The sequence below is a fragment of the Ahaetulla prasina genome, chromosome 1 (assembly GCF_028640845.1).
Source record: "Ahaetulla prasina isolate Xishuangbanna chromosome 1, ASM2864084v1, whole genome shotgun sequence".
NCBI classification, from domain to species: domain Eukaryota; kingdom Metazoa; phylum Chordata; class Lepidosauria; order Squamata; family Colubridae; genus Ahaetulla; species Ahaetulla prasina.
In genome coordinates this window covers 303,387,344-303,411,355 of record NC_080539.1, presented here as the reverse complement: position 1 = coordinate 303,411,355, position 24,012 = coordinate 303,387,344, and the positions used below count along the sequence as shown (strand labels likewise).

The window sequence follows — 24,012 nt, the reverse complement described above, 5'->3', positions numbered from 1 at the left end:
CCCCGGACCACCCCAACGAAGCTGTCGAAGTGCTATCCCGGTGTCTGGAAGCTGTACGGGTCTGGATGGGGAGAAACAGACTCAAGCTCAATCCCTCCAAGACGGAGTGGCTGTGGATGCCGGCACCCCGGTACAGTCAGCTGTGGGGGGCGAGTTATTGGCCCCAATGGAAAGGATGCGTAACTTGGGGGTTCTCCTGGATGGGCGGCTGTCGTTTGACGATCACTTGGCGGCCGTCTCCAAGAGGGCTTTTTACCAAGTACACTTGGTTCACCAGTTGCGCCTCTTCCTTGACCGGGATGCCTTATGCACAGTCACTCATGCTCTTGTCACTTCCCGTTTGGATTATTGCAATGCTCTCTACATGGGGCTGCCCTTGAAGTGCACCCGGAGGCTGCAACTAGTCCAGAATGCAGCTGCGCGGGTAATAGTGGGAGCAACCCGTTGCTCCCATGTAACACCAATCCTGCGCAGTTTGCACTGGCTTCCTGTGGTCTTTCGGGTGCACTTTAAGATTTTGGTAATTATCTTTAAAGCGCTCCATGGCATTGGGCGGGATACTTACGGGACCGCCTACTGCCACCGATTGCCTCCCACCGACCCGTGCGCTCTCACAGGAGGGACTCCTCAGGGTGCCGTCAGCCAGGCAGTGCCGGCTGGCGGCCCCAGGGAAGGGCCTTTCTGTGGGGCTCCCACCCTCTGGAACGAACTTCCCCTGGTTTCGTCAAGTGCCTGATCTTGGACTTTTCACCATGAGCTTAAGACACATCTTTTTATCTGCGCAGGACTGGACTAGAATTTTAAATTTTAAATTTGGTTTTAATGGGATTTTTACTATTCTATTGGGGTTTTAATATTCGGCCGTATTTAATAAGTTTTTTAATTGGGGTTTTAACTTGTAACGGGTCTTAACTAGACTTCGTTCAGTCCGCTTGGGCCAGGGATAGGGGTTGCTCCTCTGCCCTGGTCCTATTAGATCTCTCAGCGGCCTTTGATACCATCGACCATGGTATCTTGCTGCACTGGTTGGAGAGTTTGGGAGTGGGAGGCACCGTTTATCGGTGGTTCTCCTCCTATCTCTCTGACCGGTCGCAGACGGTGTTGACAGGGGGGCAGAGGTTGACCGCGAGGCGCCTTACTTGTGGGGTGCCGCAGGGGTCGATTCTCTCGCCCCTCCTGTTCAACATCTACATGAAGCCGCTGGGTGAGGTCATTAGTGGTTTCGGGGTGAGTTACCATCTGTACGCTGACGATACGCAGCTGTACTTCTCCACCCCGGACCACCCCAACGAACCTGTCGAAGTGCTATCCCGGTGTCTGGAAGCTGTACGGGTCTGGATGGGGAGAAACAGACTAAAACTCAATCCCTCCAAGACGGAGTGGCTGTGGATGCCGGCACCCCGGTACAGTCAGCTGCAGCCGCGGCTGACTGTGGGGGGCGAGTTATTGGCCCCAATGGAGAGGGTGCGCAACTTGGGCGTTCTCCTGGATGGACGGCTGTCTTTTGAAGACCACTTGGCGGCCGTCTCCAAGAGGGCTTTTTACCAAGTACGCTTGGTTCGCCAGTTGCGCCCCTTCCTTGACTGGGATGCCTTATGCACGGTCACTCATGCTCTTGTCACTTCCCGTTTGGATTATTACAATGCTCTCTACATGGGGCTGCCCTTGAAGTGCACCCGGAGGCTGCAGCTAGTCCAGAATGCAGCTGCGCGGGTAACAGTGGGAGCAACCCGTTGCTCCCATGTAACACCAATCCTGCGCAGTTTGCACTGGCTTCCTGTGGTTTTTCGGGTGCGCTTTAAGATTTTGGTTACCACCTTTAAAGTGCTCCATGGCTTAGGGCCCAGGTACTTACGGGACCGCCTGCTGTTACCCTATGCCTCCCATCGACCCGTACGCTCTCACAGAGAGAGCCTTCTCAGGGTGCCATCCGCCAGACAATGTCGGCTGGCAGCCCCCAGGGGCAGGGCCTTCTCTGTGGGAGCTCCTGCACTTTGGAACGAACTTCCCCCTGGTTTACGTCAAGTGCCTGATCTTCGGACTTTTCACCATGAGATGAAAACGCATCTATTTATTCAAGCGGGACTGGCCTAATTAAATTTTAATCTGGGGTTATTTATATTTTAGGGTTTTTAAACTATTTTAAATGTTTTAAATTTTTTAAATTTTTGGCCATTTTGTAATATGTTTGTTTTAGTCTTGTTTTAATGTATATTGCGCTTTTTATTTGGCTGAGTCCTTCGGAAGAAGGGCGGTATAAAAATCGAACAAATAAATAAATAAATAAATAAATTTAGGTATATTTTTTACTTGGCTGTAAACCGCCCTGAGTCACTTGGGAGATAGGGCGGTATACAAATATGATTAAATAAATAAATAAATAAATAAATTGGCTTCATTTTGAGTTATTTCAAAAGAAGTAAAATATCAGAAAAACATTACACTGTTTTAAAAAATCAACATGATTCTCTCCCTTTCTCTATAGCCTACTGGAGATGTAAGAGAAAGAAAATTTCACACTACAGCATCTGACAACTTCTGTTCATGGGCATGCTGAAGGTTTTGAGTTCCATATCCTTTTTTAACTTTGAGAAGACTCCTTAGCAATTCCATAAATAGGAGTCAATTAACTGCGGATCATCAAGATTTCAAGGAGATCACTAGATCAAAGGTCAAAAAAATTGTAGCCCAGTAATGTAATGTAATGTAAATTAATTCTTTTCTCATTTCCTATATTTAATGCTACCAGGATAATTCTGGCACATTTAACTGAATCCAGCTAGTTTTATTACTCTGAATGCTAGAATAGGACCCAGATTGTTGGGGGGGCAATAAGTTGACTTTGTAAATATACAAATAGAATGAGACTATTGCCTTACACACTGTAAGCCGCCCTGAGTCTTCGAAGAAGGGCGGGATATAAATGTAAATAAATAAATAAATAAATAGAATAAAATATAACATGTTCAAAAAAGTCCACCAAGGTTATTCAAGAGACAGACAATTACAACTGGCAGGAGCCCAAATCCTCCTGATTCGATGACTGGGGCAAAAGCAAGCAGGATCAGCATTATCCACATCTTTGGGGGACAAGCATAGCAACAGAAAAGGCACCTTTTCTGTTAGAATTACTTAAAAGTTGGGACCCTTTCAGATCTTATTGGAGCTGCAGAACTTTTCCCAAAGACAATTTGAGAGGGTGGCTATATAAAAAATATAAATAAATGAATAATATTGGTAGCTCTTTTGAGTTGGTCACAACTGAATAGAGGAAACCTTTATTAAAGCTTTTTAAATAATCTTCTGTATAAGTGGAAGACACCAACGCTGAAAGTCACTTAGTCAGATACACAATGGATTTCCACAGTTTCATAGACTTCTTTCTCTAACCAAGGGAAGGAAGGAACGGAAGAGGGAAGCATCACACTTTGAAGTAGGGGAGAATAGACAGAATTGGAGACCTCATAAGCAACATTTTTCTACCATACAGAAGACTATACATCTGCAGCTTAACCAAAATAAATACATGGTCTTTAAATTGCACATTACTAAAAGTAGTGAAGCAAAAGCCATGAATCGATTTTTGCAAATTGTCTGAAAGGATGTTTTCTGGCACTGTCGACAGTAAAGTACTGAAAACAGTCACACTGTCCTGAATGTTTGGCACAGCAATTTTGAGAGCCTTCCTAAGCTTTGCTTAAATACCAGTCACCGTGGAATTCAGTGCTTGTACTTTCATGCACATACAATCTGGGAAAGCCTGCAAAGCAGCTGCACCAGCCACAGGGGAATCCATATCTGCCTCAATCTTTCGCGAAGCAATGCTTCACACACTGGCTTGCTGCCACTGAAACATCACTCTGAATGAGTTGCCCAGCTCTTCTCTTCCAAAGATTGAAATAGGATACATACTTTTACAGCGATTCCTAAAAAAACCCCTACATGCTAGAGTGAAAGAGATTGATTAGAAATGCATTTACAGCTTGAAGCACATGATGAATTTAACTCAGTTCTAAAAAATATAATAATCTATGAACTGTCCAGTTTTGTAGTTCCAGGTTTTGCATATACATAAAAACTAAGGGTGAAGTCTCCACATTTAAGCCAAAAGCATTCAATTGATTTTATATGATATAATAAAAATAGGTTATAAATGTGGCAGAATTAGTTACTGTGACCTGGACAAAAGTTTGTAAGGTGCAACAGGCATGACTGGAGAGTATATTTTTAGAAGAATCTTAACATCCTTATTAGGTATTTTTAAATGTAAGTGGCAAAAAATAATCTGCAGCTATTTCATGCAGAGAAAGCTATATCAATAGTAATCAGGTTTAATTGTTAATTCAGAAAGCATTATTTCAAAACCAAAACACTTTTAAATCATAAACTTAAAATAGCAAGTTAGTCAGTTGTTGGAATTCTCCCAGTTACATGCAACTTGAGACTGCACCAAAGGCTACCCCTGCACTTTCAGAAGCATTTTCTTTTGTTCAAAGAATCAATAAAGAACTTCATAAAGTGCAAATTAATGAAATGTGAAAAGACTCACCGGTTTTGTTCATTTCTTTGCTGTATTAATTGGATAAGTTCCTTGTCAAAGTATTCTTCATCAGTCTTTTCTTTCTCTTCCTCGGCATCGTGGCCTTCAACGCCGTCTTTGTGCAACTGGCTGGAGATGTGCTTGGCATATGCTGACAAGCCCACCACGGTCACCCTACACACTTGGCACTCATGATTGCTGTCCCTGGGGAAAGAAGGAGAAGGTGGGCACTCAATTCTTCCCACAGGCATGGCAAACGATGCTGATCTTAATTAAGTTTCCTCCAAACGAACATGCCTCAGTCAATGAGACACAAGAGCTGGTAATTTAGATTGAAGTTAAAAAAAAATTAAACCTGTTGCTTTCTAGGTTTTTTCTTTTGAATTCACTTGGCTGTTTCTTGGTGAATTTCAGATTTTTTTCCAACAATCAAGAGGTAACAAACTTGATAATAAGCAAGGGGTCGTCTAGGATTCTTCTTGAATTGCTGTACTCAAAATCTTGTGAAAGGAAACATAGTGGAGCAGGGGGCTTGCAGAGCTAGCTGAAGCTGCTCTAAAGCACCTCCATGGTGCCAGCTGCACTGGGGAAACCAGTGTCACAGTCTAGAATTAAGCTGGGTCTCAGCTTTCCTCAGCAGAGGAGGGGAGAAAAAACTTCGGCAGCCAATCTTAACACAGTGAAATCTAATCCGGGACAACTGGTACAGTGGCCTGGAATTCAAAGACTGCAAGGGAGTCTCCAATTCACTGTACTTTATTTGGTTTCAGAAAATGCAAGTTGTCCATTCTCTACTTTGCGAGGATTAGGCTAAAGGCACAAAATTATTTCAGCTGGAGGGAACAGACAGCTAGACAGCTGTCAGACAAGTGGCCAAGAAATAAAAACCTTACATATTTAGTTTCTAGCCTTAGAAGGTTCCAGAGAAAGAAACAACCTTGAAAGTCTTAAAATGCTTTGCAGAGAGGATAGTTGTCACTGCCAAAATAGGGCAAGAAGCCCTCGTAACTTATTAAAATTAAACCTTTTAACTTTTGTTTTTTAAGGTTTCAATTTTCCAAAAGTTTGTGAGATTTTGTGATCTCCTATGAAAATGCCAAAATCACTATTCTTCAGCAAGGATTAGATGATTTGAAAAGATTTAAAGGAATTTGGCAATGGACCCAAGCCATCACAGAAACTCGTGAAATAACATAAAAGGCCTGAAAATCTACTCCCAAAAAATAATAACAAAAGAAACTGAATAGCAAAATTAGTGCCTTTTGTGACTATCATTCTGCATCAGTTTTACATATTGACATATTGACAGTCCACAATTTCATATATTCATATATGATATATAATAGACAGAAGGGTAGTATAATCTTTGGAGATAAATTGATGGCTTATTGCAATGTGAATTGGAGCTCTGGAATCTCCTGTTTCCAAATGGAAAAGAGTAAAAATGAAATTTTCAGAATTCCAAATTTAAAAACACAAGCTTAAATTAACCTTTTTTGAAGAAAAAGAAGTTCAGAGACCAATACCATCCCAGACTGCATTCCTATGAATTCCACAATTAAGTATGTGAACCATTGTACTAAGCTTTTATTAAGGTTTAAAAAAGGGACAACAAGCATACTTAGAATGTGTGTTTTGCTTTAAAGCTTTATGCCAGCAATAATTTATTATGTGGGCACAACACAGCTGCAAAACCATCTGGCCAGAACATTCTTTAGCGATGTGATAGAAGCCCCCATTTCCTGGGCTACAATCATCTTTGCTATTCTATGAAGAATTTCTCTTAAAGGAAATAGAGGCTGAGGAATCTTCTTCCACCTCTGTAATTTGGAAAGTGTGAAAGACAAACCAAGGTGGGGGGGAAATTCTTCACCCACCCACAAAACATGAGACTGCATGCTTCAATAAGAGATCAGCTGATTGCTAAATAAAGCACCATCCTCTTCATTTTAAAAAAAAGATTTAAAATGGAATTCTATATTTTCTGCTAATTCCTATATAAATGAACACTTACTTTTCTTGAGTTCATCCCAGTCTTATTAACGGGCACCAGGGACAGGTTCCATGGAAAATAGTTTTTTCCGGGGGGGGGGGAGGAGGAGTGGTTTTCTGCATTAACTAGATCCTGTGCATGAAGCTTTGCTCACATGAAGCTTTGCTCACCAGCATGGCGCAGTTCCTATCAGGCCACGGACCGATACCAGTCCACAGACCCTGGGTTGGGGCCCCCTGTTTTAAACAATATCATCCTTTCTATTGCTTGCCCTAAAGTTTTCCTCAGGGGATCAAGGGGTCCTGACCTTCTTGGCTATGAAGATCTGGTCTTTTTCCAGGAATTAGGGCTGGAATATTAGGGGAACCCATTATATACTGCTTGTTTTGCAAGTGCTATTTTAAGATGAGTGACTGTAAATTGCCTAAATAAATTTATAGCAAAAAAAGGACATTTCACAAAATATATCCATGCACTGAACATATCTTGATCCCAGTCAAAATTACAATGAACTCAGAAATGTTATTGATTTCAAATGTGCATTTAAGATTTTTAAATTTATAACATTTCAATTATTTTTAAGCAAAACAGAGACCAAGTGAAATAATAATATGTATTTTGCAGTCTAGAAATCTATCAACACAAATTTTCCCAAATTTCACATTTAATATTCAGCTGCAAATTATGTATGAACTATGGAAAAAAGTGCATTTTTGCTAACACTATCAACAGATTGGCATTTACAAATTACAAATAATACTATCAAAGGATTGACAACAAAAACAAATTTAATTTAATCTACGTAGTTCCTCTTAATGTTTAATAGAATTTTCCTATGGATTGTGCCACAATGGATTGTTACTGTTGCATCACAGATATCCAAGTAATTTAGTGAGGTCCAAATTGCTTCTGGATTTAGATGGGGAGTCCTCTTTAAACTCTAAAAAGTTGGCATATCCCAATGTACTCTACCCATTGATGTAAATGGGTCATATTCATATCTTCCCAAATTTGAACATTAAACAGGGTAGAGCAATCACAGAAGATGGGAAAACTAAATTCAAAGCTAAATTAAGAACCTTCCTGATATAGCTGTTTAGATTGTACAGATGGGACATAAAACTGATCTATCAAAGTAGCTGGAAAGAACTGATGTTACCTTGATGTGCATAACCAGTTTAAAACTGGCAATTATAAGAACAAGTTGTTTAAAATTATTATTTTAATAAAAAATTAGCTGGAGTTGCTAGCTCAAGTTAAACAGCTAAAGTTAATGTTGGTGACACTCTGCTATCAGAGCCCTAACCCTTCAGCTGTTCAGCCAGGCAACAGATGGATCCTTATTGCCAACAACAAGGTCAATTGGTTTTAAGATTTAGTTTCAAGATCAACAGATTCAAGGAGAGGTGATTATTAGATGACTACTTTAACATATTTATTTGTTTGTTCGTTTCTCAGAAACTGTCTTTCCCATATACTGGGGACTACAACTCCCTAAATTCACATAATGCTTATATCCAGTAGGCACTTCGTTGCTGAATACACTTTAAAAAAATATAAGGAAGGCTTAGTTTCCGTTCTGAACTGACAAAGTTTTATTAACTTTATAAGCTGGATTAGATTTTAAATTTATGGTTTTAAATGGGTTTTATTATTTATATGGTTTTAACAATTCGGCTATGGAATAAGTTTTTTACTTGTTATTTTAGTTTGTATTTATATGTATTTTTAAGTGCCTGTGAACCGCCCTGAGTCCCTAGGGAGATAGGGCGGTATATAAATGTGAACAATAAATAAATAAATAAATAAATAAAATAAGCTACAATTGTTTGGGTTGATATTAAGCAGATATGCTCTCTTCTACAATTAACATAGCTGAGTTCATGCTCAGAGTACATATTATGGCTTTATGCAGTGTTTTTCAACCTTGAAAACTTTACAATATGTAGACTTCAACTCCCAGAATTCTATAGCCAGCAGACTCAGTTTTTATATTGTTTCTGCTTCCAACTTGAAGTAATCCAGATGTTCTGGTTACTGTTCCCAGAATTTCTACCCAGCAATTTTAGTACTCATCTGAAAGGCCCCAAGTAGGCCATTTGACAATATGAAACTGAGTATTATGGCACTAAAAACAAAATCTCAGACAATGCAAGACTCCAGTCTACTTTTATTCATGAGTTAATTAAGATGGAGTCTTTTTGAATTTGAGTATCTTTTTCCTGGAGGTTTTAAGCCCAGACTGAGTTGCTATCTATAAGAGAACACCTTTCTGTTCCATCTATTGGATATTTATGTCTAGAATTCATCCTATTTCTTTCTCACCTTCCTCACAACTTCTCACAATCTTCTGGCCATTTCAGTCACACTTAATTACAGGAACTTTAAACACTATGCCATACAATATTTGAAAATGTAAATACTTTTTAATTGCACAGGTATTATAATAAAAAAAATGTTTCACATAAGAGTTGTGTTGTACTAAAGTGAAGAAAGATGACATGATCATTGTCACAGTCATACCTCCCCTTGAGATTTTCAAGTTCCCGATGATGAAGCATACTTCTCATGTGCTCATCCATCTCCTGAAAAAGTGAAAGTAAGAAGCCATAAATAAATAGGAAGGAAACTATTTATGTGTACATGAGCAAATCTCACCTGCATATTCATAACCAACTAAGCTACCACATTTGGTTCACCTATGGATTCCACTTCAGGAACAGTCATAACTGGATACCAGATATTGTAGCCTTCCCCCCCACCAGCTCCTTACCTGCTCCTTGACTAGGTTCTGTGAGTGAAGGACCCTCCAGTTAAAAGTCAGTTTTGCTAATAATTTTGAATAAATAAAGGGAGAGCACACATCCATTCAAAACTAAGTAGCCAGATGGCTTCCTAACTCAAAACCATTCTAACTTGCTGGCATTGAGCCTAAAGTTGTTCTTCCCATTCCATCCAGACTCTAGCAGCCTCTAGGCATCAAGACAGAACAACTGATTATGTGAATGACCAGAAGTCAAAATGTAAAACTGAGTCTCATAATAATAATAATAATAATAATAATAATAATAATAATAATAATAATAATAATAATAATAATAATAATAATAATAATAATAATAATAATAATAATAATATTTTAATTTGTATACCGCCCTTCTCCCGAAGGACTCAGGGCGGTGAACAGGCAGATAAAATACACAATAATTAAAAACATCCCTTAAAAAACTAATTTAAATGCCCAAATGTTAAAACAACATACTCCCCCATAAAATCACAAAACTTTAAAAACCCATCAAATAAAGATAAAAATCAGGCTAGTCCAGCCATACGAAATAAATAAGTTTTAAGTTCGCATGAGCATGCTTATCCCAAATAATTTGATGAAGCTGTTAGACATGAACAGAGACGATGCCAAACTGTGAGGTATCCATATCCTCAGGGTGACCAATCATCCACCGACCCCTGCCCACTCAGGAAGGAGAACTCTACAATATATAATGCTCCCCACTCCCAACCCTTGAGGGCAAGCCAGAAAGATACCAAGATTGATGATAGTAGGAGCCATCCAATTAGAAAAAAAGATACAAGTGAATGGTTGAAGACCTGAATATTACTATTCCCTACTGGAATAGCCTAATATCAGTTTTCTTCTGAATTTACATTAGATAACATTCAACTTATAGAGCCATCTAATTGATTTGCTCAAATAATAGAAGTTAAAAAATATGCCTGTGCTTTGCCATCTGAATTACTTATACAAATAACTCATGATGGCAAACATATCCAGCAGACATTTTCCTCCCTACAACAACCACACTCTGAGGCGAATATGGCTGAAGGAGTATGATTAGCCCAAGGTCAGAACTCATGGTCTCTGGCTTTCTAGCATGGTACCCTTTAGACCAAACCGACTATTTTTATTATATCTCGTAGGAATTATGCCTGGTAGGTAGGTACAAAGTCTAAATTACTTACAAGACATAAAGTACATTGCATTGGGAGACATTTGTTTGTATCTGAAAGCTTTCAAAAACTACTGAAGAAGTTGCCACCAAACTCTATTTTACTATGACAAAAGGTGAAATCTATTTATAATATAGCAGATGAGTATATTAACTGTATTTAATTAATAGAAGCCTCTTCCTACTTTTGGAAGGCAGCTGCAAGCATTATCCAAACAAACAAGATTTAAGTATCAAGTATGGTCCTGTGCTTGCAAAAATAAAAACCTCTATCTTATTGTATGGCTGCACCGATTATTGGTGTTTATTGTTGTGAACTTAAAAGGTAATTGTAATGATCAATAAAAGATACCTTGAATACTCAGGCAAAGTAAGCTTTACATTTTCTAACCAAGAAATGGAATGATGCTGAAATTTCATTTTACCTTTTTTGAGCTGTATACGATATGACACAATATACATTTTCGTTCTCGGACCATAGTGAATTCTTCAAAAAATTCTTACCCTATCCCTACAAAAAGAAATCAGATTACAGTAATTAACTCTTTGCCAGCCTTATAATTTTCCAAATATCACTTTTAATAGCAGAACTATTTAATTCAATAAACTTTTTATTTCTACTTTCTTATTCCCCTGATTATGCCTAAAGGAAGACACAAATACCACCTTGAGTAAGATCTGTTTTTCACAGCAGCCTTGTTTGTATAATCTCCATCAATCTTGAAGTCAAGATTCGGAGCCATATGGATTTGATTAGAACAATACAAACATAGCAAATAAAATTAGCAGTAACTTCCATCCTACAAGGATGATGTCATTTAAGACATTTTTAAAATGTCACCTGCTAATTTTAATTTTTTATTGTAGATAAATAATTAGATAAAGATAAATCCTTGCAGTACAGAATACAGTATACTTAACCATGAAAAATAATTAATGACAACAGTTATCTCAGTCACACATTTATCAATTTCAAGAAGCAGCAAAGTAAATCCTTTTTCCAGAAAAAATTAGTGGGTTTAATGCTATTCAATTGATCATGTTATAAGAAACCGTAAATGTCTAAGTACTAAAATATTAGTATAATATATAAAAACATGAACCTTTCTTAAGCTTAAAAAGGTAGAAAAGGTTGATATGGAATAATGATGTTTTTCTTGGGGTGTACAATCTCTTATATTTCTCTTAATGGCCTATATCAACATTGCTTTGTAGTTAATGAATTAATGTTCTTCATGTGTTGTTCAAAACTGCTTCAGCATTTCTGGAATTCATTTAGAAATGACTTCTTCAAATGGGGAAATAAAATGCTTAAAAGAGATAACAAGGTCAGTAGAGTAGGCTTATCTTATTTCATCAGTTGGCAGGCTAATTAAACATGACGTTTACCAAGCAGATCTACAATTACATCTGCTTTGGCTAATTAGAAATACAAGTGTATTTAACTATGCCTGACTACAAAAATATTTAACTATGCCTGACTGCAAGAAGAGCTTAAGGGTTAGCTGCCCAATCAACTTCAGCCACTTGCAGGAGAGGGCTAAAAATACTATCCAAATTCAACTGCTATTGGCTGTCACTATGAAAAAGCAAGAGCAATATTTTTTCCTTGGCAAAGGGACTGCTCAGACAGCACTCTAAAATTAAGGTTCCCAAGCTCTCTTGCTAGTTTACCCTGTAACAGAAAAAAATAAATTGCAGCTCTGTAATGTGTAACATAAAAACACAGCCATGTTATAAGAGGCACCTCCCCTTCTCTTAAGGAAGGGAAGCAATGTTGGTTGGAAACACACTATTATTAAAGGATACATGGTAATGGCATTGACTTCATAGAACCATCATCAAATCATTTAATGGAAACTTTACAATTTTTTAAAATTCTTGCATGGACAAAAAATATCAGAAAAAGGCAAAGGAAGAAAGAAGTCTCAGTAGTTCAAATAATTCATTTTTATTGCTTTAGGTGCTACTAACATAATTTTGCTCTATTAGTGATACCACTGTGAATCCACCAGACACTGTTCAAATTATCTTATAGTTCTTATAGCTTGACTACTTAAATCAGGAAGGCCCAGGAGATATGGACCATAATATCGTAGATCCCAAGCCAACAAGGCTACAGGTACAGCAAAAAATAACTGAAAAGAGGAAGGCATCAAAGAAGGAAAAATGGCAGCCAGCCACCATTTCCTAAGACTAAAAGGAAAAAAAATATTGAGCCCAGAGTCAGCAACTGCATTAGAAGCAAATATAATAATTTATTAAATTTGTATGCCACCCAACTCTCAACAAATCTGGGACGATCTAGAATCACTCCCTGTATAGCTCCTATATTCTATAAGACACATATTCTTAAATTTGTATATTTCACAATTGTCTTATTTTGGTGGAGTATCATGGTGATTTGGGACAGATTTTGCAAGCTAAACAGAAACCATCTTCATATCCTTTTGAATGGACAAAAAATATATGAAAAATGATATATATATTTAAAATATATATATTTGACTTACAAACAGTTACAGTTAAATAAAATTTAAAGAAGAACTAATGAATGAATTTGAAAGCACAAGTTCAAAACCAATTATATATTTTTATTCCAGAACTAGTCTAGCTGTAGTATCATTGCATGATGTAGTCATGGTTAATTATTCTGCAAGCCTGGGACAGAAAGAGCAATAAATCATGAGCTTAATTTGTCTAGAACAGCAGTGAGGCCCCCTAAAAAAACAACTCCCAGCAGCCCCAGACAGAAGGGATAATGGTGATAAATGCTGAACAACTGATGGGTCATAGGCTCTGTACCTTATACCTAAATGATTGCCTGTAAAGCAGTGGTAGGTTGCTGCCAGTTCGGATAAATCGGTAGTTGCGACCTGTGGGCCCACCTGCCCCGGCGCCATCCCGCCCTATATTGCCATGGTTTTAAAGCCATGTGCATGCGTGGAAGGGTGCATTTTTGGTGTTGGGCAAACCGGTTGTATAGTATAGCCTTTATTGTCATTGTACATCATGTATACAATGAAATTGGTTTTAGCCTCACTGGTGCAATCCATGACAAAAAATACAAATGACATAAACAGTATAAAGCAGTGGTTCTCAACCTTTATAGTGCTGCGACCCCTTTAATACAAATTCCCATGATGTGGCGACCCCTTTAATACAATTCCCCATGATGTGGCAACCCCCAAATGTAAAATTATTTTCGTTTTGAATTTATCACGCCTGAAGCCATATTGGCTAGCAATCTGAACTGCTTGCGATTGCCTTGAGGATGGAGGCATTAAAGCGAAGACTCCTCCCCTATTAAGTTTATTGCCTGAAGCCAGATTAGGCTAGCGATTGGGAGTGATTGCAGCTGGCTTGAGAGGGAGACATCAGAGCAAAGATTTCTCTTTTTTTAATTGATCATGCCTGAAGTCGAATTCAGCTAGCGATTTGAAGAGCCTGCAGCTGGCTTGTGAAGTCAACCATTGGAACGCGATTCTTCAACTCACAAGTATACTTCCCATATTTCCGATGGTCTTAAGCGACCCCTGAAAAATCGTCATTCAACCCCCAACGGGGTCCCGACCCACAGGTTAAGAACCGCTGGTATAAAGAATAATCCCTATGCAAGTAATTAGGGGGGGGAAAGAAAAAGAAAAACTAGTCATACGTTTCTGCGTCTGCGTGGAATGATTGTGGTTGTGTTTAAGAGTCTGACAGCCCAAGGATAGAAACTATTTTTAAACCTATTTGTTCGGCTGGCTATGCTTCAATGTCTTCTGCCCGATGGTAGATGTGTGAAGAGAGATTGACCAGGCTGTGAATCATCTCTGAGTATTTTCCTTAGTCTGCTAAAGCAATGAGACCTGCCGATGTCATCCAGTGGTCTTAAGAGGACAACCAATGGTTTCTTGTGCTGAATTGATTAAACCAGCAGCAGCCCACCACTGCTGTAAAGAGAATTTAATGATTCCATACCTCTGATTTACTGTCAGAAAAAAATTGCCCTTCCAGAAGATGAAGAATCATAGTATATTTCAAATGCTTATAATATTTATATTTCATGTACATTTGATAATTGATGAAGCAGGAACAATCATCACCTTTGTTAAGTTTAATAAAGGAGAAGATTTGCAAAATTGTTCAATTCCAGTTTTTCCAATAGTGTCTTCACAGGTCTAAGTAAATACAGGCTTTGAGGCATCTTCTCATAGAATATTTATTTTTTTCAGAACGCAAAAGTGCTGATAACATATAAAACCCTGCCTACGGTACCTATATTTGGAACATGGGATTTTCCATCTTCTTGAATAAACAAGTAAAGAAGGCATTCCAAAAGAAAATATCTGAAAGCTGCAGGACAGTGGTATCAGCACATTTAGCCAAAGAGCTCAGCACAGAAGGAAAACCACATTTTACCATATCACATACTACATTTAAAAACAATTTGAGACTTACTGTTTAACCTGAATCCAGACAGTACTACCACTGTTTGGGATTCAGACAACATGGTAAGTCTAACATTTTAAAAAAAACAACAGCATGCAATGGTGGCATACGTACCCATTAGCTTTTTGCCTTAGCACACCTTGGAACATTGGCCATAAAGATAATGGAGTTTAAAAGCTTTTCTTTATGTTTTTTTTATTTTTTTATTTATTTTTATTTACATTTATATCCCGCCCTTCTCCGAAGACTCAGGGCGGCTTACAGTATATAAGGCAATAGTCTCATTCTATTTATATATTTACAAAGTCAACTTATTGCCCCCCCAACAATCTGGGTCCTCATTTTACCTACCTTATAAAGGATGGAAGGCTGAGTCAACCTTGGGCCGGGCTTGAACCTGCAGTAATTGCAGGCTGCTGTGTTTTAATAACAGGCTTCTTACAGCCTGAGCTACCACGGCCCCTTTAATGTGTTTAATATATTTACATTACCCCTCTAATGTATTTACCATACAAGTAGTCTTTGACTTACAACCATAATTGCACCCAAAATTTCTGTTGCAAAGCAAGACAGCTGTTGTGAGTTTTGTCCCATTTTATGATTTTGTTTGCTAGGGTTAAGTGAATCAATGCAGCTGTTAAATTAATAACAGGTTGTTACATGAATGTGGCCTTCAGTTGACTTTGCTTTTCAGAAGGTCGCAAAAGGTGATCACATGACCCCAGGACATTGCAACTGTCATGAGTTAATTTCCAAGTGTCTGAATTTTGACCACATGACCATTCAGATGTTGCAATCGTAAGTGTGAAAAACAGTCATAAGTCCCTTTTTTTCAGTGCTGTTATAACTCTGAACAGTCACTAAACAAATGGCTGTAAATCTAGGATTATCTGTATTGGGTTTTGTAAACAGTAATGCATTCCTATAGTTACTGAGATTAAATAATCACACATAATCTGGCTAGTTGCTCTTGTAATCTGACCCAGTCAAATTATATTCTGTGAAGATAGGAGTAAACAAAAGATACTAAAGTGTACACTTTAGGGGTTATGTAGTACTTTTTGAAAAAGTATGAATTGTAAATGAAATGTATAAAGTAATGAGAATCTTATTTAAAAATATGGCTCTATTTAAATATACAAGTAAATTTTAAATGAAGTTGGAATATCCACAGTAGCTCAATATATCATCTTTTGTGATTGTGACATTTTTGAAAAGCAGCAGAAATAAGCTACACTGAAAACTTTTATTACAGATATTTCCTCACATTCTACAACAATTCACTTATCCAAAGATACCTTCCCTTTTACTAACTCAATTCACAAAATTTTCTGAGTTTCAAGTTACCTTGAATTGTAAACTCACAGACCGAATTTACACAACATAAAATTAAAATTAAAATTGGTTAATTTGTATCTGTGTATATATCGTGTCTACATAGCCTATATGGGAGTCTAAACAAAGTTTCCAAACCTGGAGTGTGAGCCAGCAAAATAAACCAACATTCCCATATTTATGCTTTGTGAACTGGGAATAAAAGGAATTTCTCTAATTATTTATGGCCTTCCCTTTTAAGCCAATTAAAAACTGTTTCTTTAGTAATTTCCTCAATTTTGTGAATTCTTGATAGCTGACTTGGCTTCAGTGTTTGGCAAGAACTACTGAGCAGAACATATATAAGGACTCTCTTACCACAGCTGTTTTACTCAATTGTAGTCCAAATATAAAGCTTTATCATGCTCTTATTTCTTGGATGCTGCCATTTATGCATTTATCACAGGTTATGAAGAAAACCAAGTTTTGCAACACTTCCGAAGTTTATATATGGCTCCTGTGTTCTCTTACAACGCGCTTTGGTTTAGAAACAAGCAATGTTAACTTCTTATACAAACGGGAATTCGTTGTGCTATAGTATTAGGTCCTCGGCTGCTTTTCAAACTTCTGAAGTTGGTTCCTTATCAACTGATCCTCAAGATTATTTAACTACTTTCCAGCCAACTCCAAAAAAATAAGAGCTTAACCTCCCCAATACAAGTGCTACCAACATTAGCAACCCTCGAGTCCGGGACTTAAGCTCAGCTTCCACCTCATACTTCGAAGGGCGAAGCAGTAACAGCCCGCCTCGCGGTACTCACAGATCGTATCCGCCTCATCCAGCCGCGAAGCACGAGCGCATCACCCAACAAGATGGGCTACCGAAACCCCGCCCATTGCCGGTGCAGCCTCCTCCGGAGACCTGCAAGCTCGACCCAAAAGAGAACCGCGCCACAGGCCGTGAGCGTCTTCATATGGTTTCAACCAATCAGAGAACCAAATCCTCTTTTTGTATGCATTCTGGGAATAGTAGTTTACAATCCGGAGAAGCCGGTTTTGCAATGCCATAGAAACAGGAAATGAGTCACACTGAGTATCTCTGATTCAAAGAAAAAGAGCGTGATGCATTTTGGTAGATGTAGTTTTTTGGGGGGAGGAAATTTACCCTTGGGCATCATTGCTGTATTGTACAGCGGGCCATTGGTCAATTCGGTTCCGAGGGCTTCTGAATGAGATTTTCATTGTAGAGGAAACCAAATAAAAAGGCATGGCTAGAAACTAAAGAGCAGTTGTTGTTTTTGTTGTTTTTTATTTTGTCACAACAGTATACGTAAACATCAACATAAAACAACAACACATCATAAAAGAAATATATATATATAAGTAAAAGTATGCAATAACTATATTAATTTGATATAATGAAAGGGAACAATAGGACAGGAACGGTAGGCACTTTTGTGCTCTTATGCACGCCCCTTATAGTCCTTTTAGGAATGGGGTGAAGTCAGAGGTCGACCCCGCGGCGCCTCACTTGTGGGGTGCCGCAGGGGTCGATTCTCTCGCCCCTTCTGTTCAACATCTATATGAAGCCGCTGGGTGAGATCATCAGTGGCTTCGGTGTGAGGTACCAGCTGTACGCTGATGACACCCAGCTGTACTTTTCCACACCGGGCCACCCCAATGAAGCTATCGAAGTGCTGTCCCGGTGTTTGGAAGCCGTACGGGTCTGGATGGGGAGAAACAGGCTCAAGCTCAATCCCTCCAAGACGGAGTGGCTGTGGATGCCGGCATCCCGGTACAGTCAGCTGAGTCCGCGGCTGACTGTCGGGAGCGAGTCATTGGCCCCGATGGAGAGGGTGCGCAATTTGGGTGTTCTCCTGGATGCACGGCTGTCTTTTGAAGATCATTTGACGGCCGTCTCCAGGAGAGCTTTCCACCAGGTTCGCCTGGTGCGCCAGTTGCGCCCCTTTCTAGACCGGGATGCCTTGTGCACAGTCACTCACGCCCTTGTGACGTCTCGTCTGGACTACTGCAATGCTCTCTACATGGGGCTCCCCTTGAAGGGCATCCGGAGGCTGCAGTTGGTCCAGAATGCACCTGCGCGGGTGATAGAGGGAGCCCCTCGTGGCTCCCGAGTGACACCTATCCTGCGCAGGCTGCACTGGCTACCTGTGGCCTTCCGGGTGCGCTTCAAGGTGTTGGTGAACGTCTTTAAAGCACTCCATGGCATAGGGCCGGGTTACTTACGGGACCGCCTGCTGCTACCGAATACCTCTCACCGACCCGTGCGCTCTCACAGAGAGGGACTCCTCAGGGTGCCGTCGGCGCGACAGTGTCGTCTGGCGACACCCAGGGGAAGGGCCTTCTCTGTGGGGGCTCCCGCCCTCTGGAACGAACTCCCCCCAGGACTTCGTCAACTTCCGGACCTCCGAACCTTTCGCCGAGAGCTCAAAACTTACTTATTTATCTGCGCTGGACTGGGTTAGTTTTCTTAAGTTATGGGTTTTTAATGGGTTTTATCTCTAAATTTTAATTGTGGCCAATTCAAATAAGTTTTTTATTAGTATTTTAATTGTATCTACAACGTATTCATTTTTTACTTGGCTGTGAACCGCCCTGAGTCCTTCGGGAGAAGGGCGGTATACAAATTTAAATAATAAATAAATAAATAAATAAATAGTAGACAGTTTTTGGTTGAAGTTTTTGGGATTTTGAGTAGAGACTATAGAGTCAGGTAGTGAGTTCCAAGCGTTAACAACTCTGTTACAGAAGTCATATTTTCTGCAATCAAGTTTGAAGCGGTTGACATTAAGTTTGAATCTATTGTTTGCTCTTGTATTATTATTGCGATTGAAGCTGAAGTAGTCTTTTACAGGAAGGATATTGCAATAGATGATTCTGTGTGTTAAACACAGGTCATGTCAGAGTCGGCGGAGTTCTAAGTTTTCTAATCCCAGGATTTCAAGTCTGGTGGTATAAGGTATTTTGTTGTTTTCAGAGGAGTGGAGAACTCTTCTTGTAAAATATTTCTGGACGCGTTCGATTGTATTAATGTCAGAGATGTGATATGGGTTCCAGACAGGTGAGCTGTATGCAAGAATAGGTCTGGCAAATGTTTTGTATGCTCTAGTTAGTAGTGTAGAGTTTTTGGAAAAGAAGCTGCGTAAAATTAGGTTTACAACTCTTAGAGCCTTTTTTGCTATGTAGTTGCAGTGAGCTTTGGCACTTAAGTCATTTGATATGAAAACTCCAAGGTCTTTAACAGGGTGGGGGTCATCTGTAAGGTAATGCCCATCGAGCTTGTATTTATTGTTGGGGTTCTTTTTTCCAATATGTAAGACTGAGCATTTGCTGGTTGAGATTTGGAGTTGCCAAGTTTTAGACCAATCGGATACAAAGTCAAGGTCTTTTTGAAGGGTAGAAGTTGACAATATGAACTGAAAATGAAGGTTTTCCAAACAAAATGGATATATGCAGCAAGTTCTCAAAGGGTTTAACACTATCACAGCAGTAACAGATTATCTTTGAATGTTTTTAAATAAAACGAAAAAATCCCTTTTTTAAATTCAGCTCCTGGTGGCTTTAAAGACACACATGTATAATTATCTTAGCAACCAGCAGGAAGTGCTTTGACATTGCCTTTCCTGTTTATTCAGTTTCTCAGCGTAACTTGCAGTACAGCTTTGGCATTTCCTGATTTTCCATCCGTGTAGTGTATTTGCTTGGCTTGACTATGTTTAATATCCAAGCCCAGTAGCACGAAAAGAAACACAATTTATGTAACACTACCCAGCATCACAGTGAATACAAAACACTGCAGTATGAATCACAATCATGTAGAGTTTTCCTACTTGTTGATAGATTTCATGTGTTTGTTTCCAGTTTTGTAAGATAGAAGGCCCCATAATTTATTGCTGAAGCTGTGTCTTACAAAGTACCATACCTGATAACAAAGGTGACTATTAAAAACCTGCTACAACCATGTCATAGTTTTTCTGGTATTTTAGACCTGACAATCCGGATAATGCTTCTGGAAACTTGGGGAAAAAAAGAATCTTTTTAAAACCAAACATCTTGTGCACAACAAAAAATGATCTATGTATATATTGAAGAATAGCAAATTAATTTAGCATGGGATACTTTAAGATTAATAGTTACTGATATTACTGAAATTCATCTGTGCACAACACATTATTAGCTGTCTCCTGTTGAAGTAAATGTCAGATCATGAAATCAGAATGGATGTTACTATCATAAGTTCAAATCCTTTTCACATTCTTAAACAGTATCTACATGAAACGGTAAAGAAATATCTCATAATTATGAAACCAAATAAGCATGGATCTGGTGTTTTTGCATCACAATTTGTTAGCACTGATGATGTTCCTAAGATGAGTAACAAAACATCTGCAAGCAAACAACAAAGCTCAGAGAGCACTAAGGTCTACACAATTATTTTTACATGACCCCATATGAAATCACTATAAAATCATAGATCACATTACCTTGGTTTAAAAGTAGCAGAAAATATTGGTTCAAGGCATGGATTCTTAATGAAATTCATTTTTTTATATGGGAACAACCATTAACAATAATCAAAAGGAAAAAGACATATGCCTTCATTGGGATGAGCTATAATAATCATGATGTGAAGTGAAGATCCCATTAATTATGGTACCTCCATACGAGCTATTACAGTATTCCATTTCACAATTCGTAGCTTTATGCAGAGTGCAGAAATAAGAATGTATGAGCCAAAGAAATTAAAGACAGAATATAAGGGAAATTAAAGACAGGAAATAATTGCTACAATGCAGTTTATGTGTTATAAATGTATAAATTGCCTTTTACTCTTTAACATCTCCCTTTTTGCATCACACATCTCCCTTCTTGAGGATGTTACAAACTCCATCCAACTCAATTTTCTTGATCTTTCTTAATTGATGTATTTACTTTCCCTTCATATTTCTGTTTTGCTATTTGATTCTTATTCATTGCACCCTCATGACCAAACCACTTCAATGTCCTGGTTTCAAACAGCTCACCCACTTTTGTATTCAATTCAATGTATTCATTTAGTATCCATTTATTCTTGACACAATCCCTTTGTCATCTACACTTTTAAAGTACTTTTGTTACCACTTTATTCAACTTATTTTTAAGTTTTTCTTAATATAAATTAAGTATACTAAGATTCAATTGTGTATACTCATTTCTATCAATTACTGGTATATACAGTAACAGTAGGCAGACGTACACTGCTCTTTTTGACATCATTTCAACTATTTGTTGCCCTCTACACATTTGATGCAACATCTTTCATTCCCAGTGGTTTGTCACATTCATACTTTTATATGCTTTTTTTAATCCACAATTTCTTGCCCTGCATCATTTCAGCAAAGATCCTTTTTCATAATTTACACCTTCTGAGGTACTCCATGTTTACTTCTGTAACAATCAAATCAATCATCATTTTAGATTCAGGGAGGAAATATAGGAAAAGTAAATCAAAGGCATGGATATGTAGAGCACTGCATTTTGTACCAATTATTGTCACCAAATTATTTATTTATTTATTTATTTAATCACGTTTGTATACCTCCCTATCTCCCAAAGGACTCAGGGTGGTTTACAGCCTAATAAAAACATACATGTGAATACAAAATAAAACACCAATTTAAAAAACTTATTAAATAAGGCCGAATATTAAAAATTGCAATAAAAATAATAAAACCCCATTAAAACCAAATTAAAATTTAAAATTCTAGTCCAGTCCTGCGCAAATAAATAGATGTGTCTTAAGCTCGCAGCGAAAGGTTCGAAGGTTGGAAAGTTGACGAAGACCTGGGGGAAGTTCGTTCCAGAGGGTGGGAGCCCCCACAGAAAAGGCCATGGCATTTCCCCCATTTTTTGGGGAAAATGGTCCCCAAAAGTAGTTTTATTTAGAGCCCATTGCAGTAGCCCAGAGAAGAGATGTGAATCAGTGTTACAAGGTTCTCACATTTCGGGTAAGGTTACTAGCCACCAACCAAAGCTGGCCAAAGGCACTCTGGGCTCTAATCTTTACCTGATCATCCAGCAGTAGCTGTGAATTCAGGAGAATTACCAAATATACATGGGTCCCTTCACAAATGGTGCTTCTACCTCCAGAGACAGTGCCAGGATCAACATAACATTACAAGGCAGCAACTCTGTCTTGTTTGGGCTCAGCTTTAATGTTTCATCCCATTTACCTGCTTCCAGACACCAAAATCAGAATTTGACATCTGTGTCACAGCTTAGATAGAGATGTACAATTGGTTATCATTCACACATTGGTAATGCCACACTTCACTGCTACATGTGATATCAAGGGAATCTATCTCCCAGTCTATGTTTTTGCTCCATGGTGGTACCAGAAACCTTCAAATCATTGATTTAATTCACTATTCATTCCTTAAAGTTATAAGTAATCTATGATTTATATGGAGCTTCAGGTTGAACAAATGTAAACAATTCATATAAGCCCCTGAGAAAAGTGTGGTTCTAGGACACTTGGAGGTCTCCCAAGACCTTCTCAGGATTCCCCAAAATCAAATTATTTGCTAACCTATGTTGAAAAGTATGACAACATTAAAATTCCATCAAACAATTGTGAGAAAAGATACTAGCAGTGAATGCATCATTTTTATTGTTTTATTTTTTTAATACCATAAATAGTGATAACTATAACCCATATAAAAACAAAAACTCTTTTACAGTATGAAGGGGTCCTGAAAGAAAAAAAAACCACTTTGATATTTCCAGAGCTTGTATAGATGTTAATAGTTCAAGGTGGGAATTGCCAAATGGGACAGTATGCTGTATTTCTTAAGCACTTAGCATTTTGTATATTGTTGTGTTGATATGTTCAAAGAACGATTTGGTGACATGGCACTCACATGGGTGAAAGAATGGATAAATTTAAAAAATAGGAGGTTACTAACATTGGAAGGATATGATATACAAATAGAATGACATGCATTCTTGTGGGATGGCAGACATAAAGCACACCAGTACCTTCTTAAGATGTGCAATATTCCAAGTAGTGCAGTTTTTTGCAGTTCCACAGGTGTTATTGCAGGAAGCTGCAATTTGTTGATCGTATAAAATTCTTGGACATGTTTTTATGGCGACACATAGCTCTCGGATGGTTTCTGCTGCACCCTATACATGAGGAGAACAACTTCTGATCTTCTGTCAATCTGCGATCCTTGCTGGCCACTCTCAACTGATTGCCATTATCATGATTATCTCCCTCATCTTCAGTGTCCTCCCGTAATCCCACCTTCATCGCCAATGGAATGTTGTGGGTAGAAACACAGATGAGGAGCCAGATTTCCAGTGGAAATGTTTATTAAGATAAAGATTCAGTATAAACCAACATGCAGTTTCCGGCTGACAACCCCTTTTAAAGGAAAACTGTCAGCCTTTAACCAATAGCTTTAAAATATCTCCCGCTCTTGCATGGCAGAAGGAAAAGCCTCTGCTCACGCCTGCACGGACATAACACCACCAAGTGCCCTGATAGCAATGGGTATCACTGTTCAATGTTTCATCCATAGCCGTATAGTTTCGATGCAGTGATGGGTTTCAAAAAATTTTTACTACCAGTTCTGTGGGCATGGCTTGGTGACTGTGGCAGGAGACGGATACTGTAAAATCTCCATTCCCACCCCAATCCAGGGGAAGGTTACTGCCAAATCCCCATTTCCACCCAAACAGCTGGGACTTGGGAGGCAGAG

General features: G+C 38.6%; 1 protein-coding gene across 3 annotated transcripts in view; it reads right to left on the bottom strand.

The window, feature by feature from the left end:
- The window catches only part of ZNF106 (zinc finger protein 106), a 48,021-nt gene extending 30,813 nt beyond the window's left edge, over positions 1-17,208 (bottom strand). For 2 of the 3 annotated variants that reach the window (XM_058162002.1, XM_058162004.1), the window contains exons 1-4: positions 17,071-17,208; positions 10,924-11,009; positions 9,057-9,118; positions 4,550-4,744 (exon numbers count right to left, since the gene is read on the bottom strand). In XM_058162002.1, coding sequence (XP_058017985.1) covers positions 4,550-4,744; positions 9,057-9,118; positions 10,924-10,977 — 311 coding nt within the window. In that variant the 5' untranslated portion in view covers positions 10,978-11,009; positions 17,071-17,208. Of the gene's footprint in view, positions 1-4,549; positions 4,745-9,056; positions 9,121-10,923; positions 11,010-17,070 lie in introns of those variants that run through there. The other variant, XM_058162003.1, reaches the window with a different exon arrangement.
- Between the last annotated feature and the right edge of the window lie 6,804 nt (positions 17,209-24,012).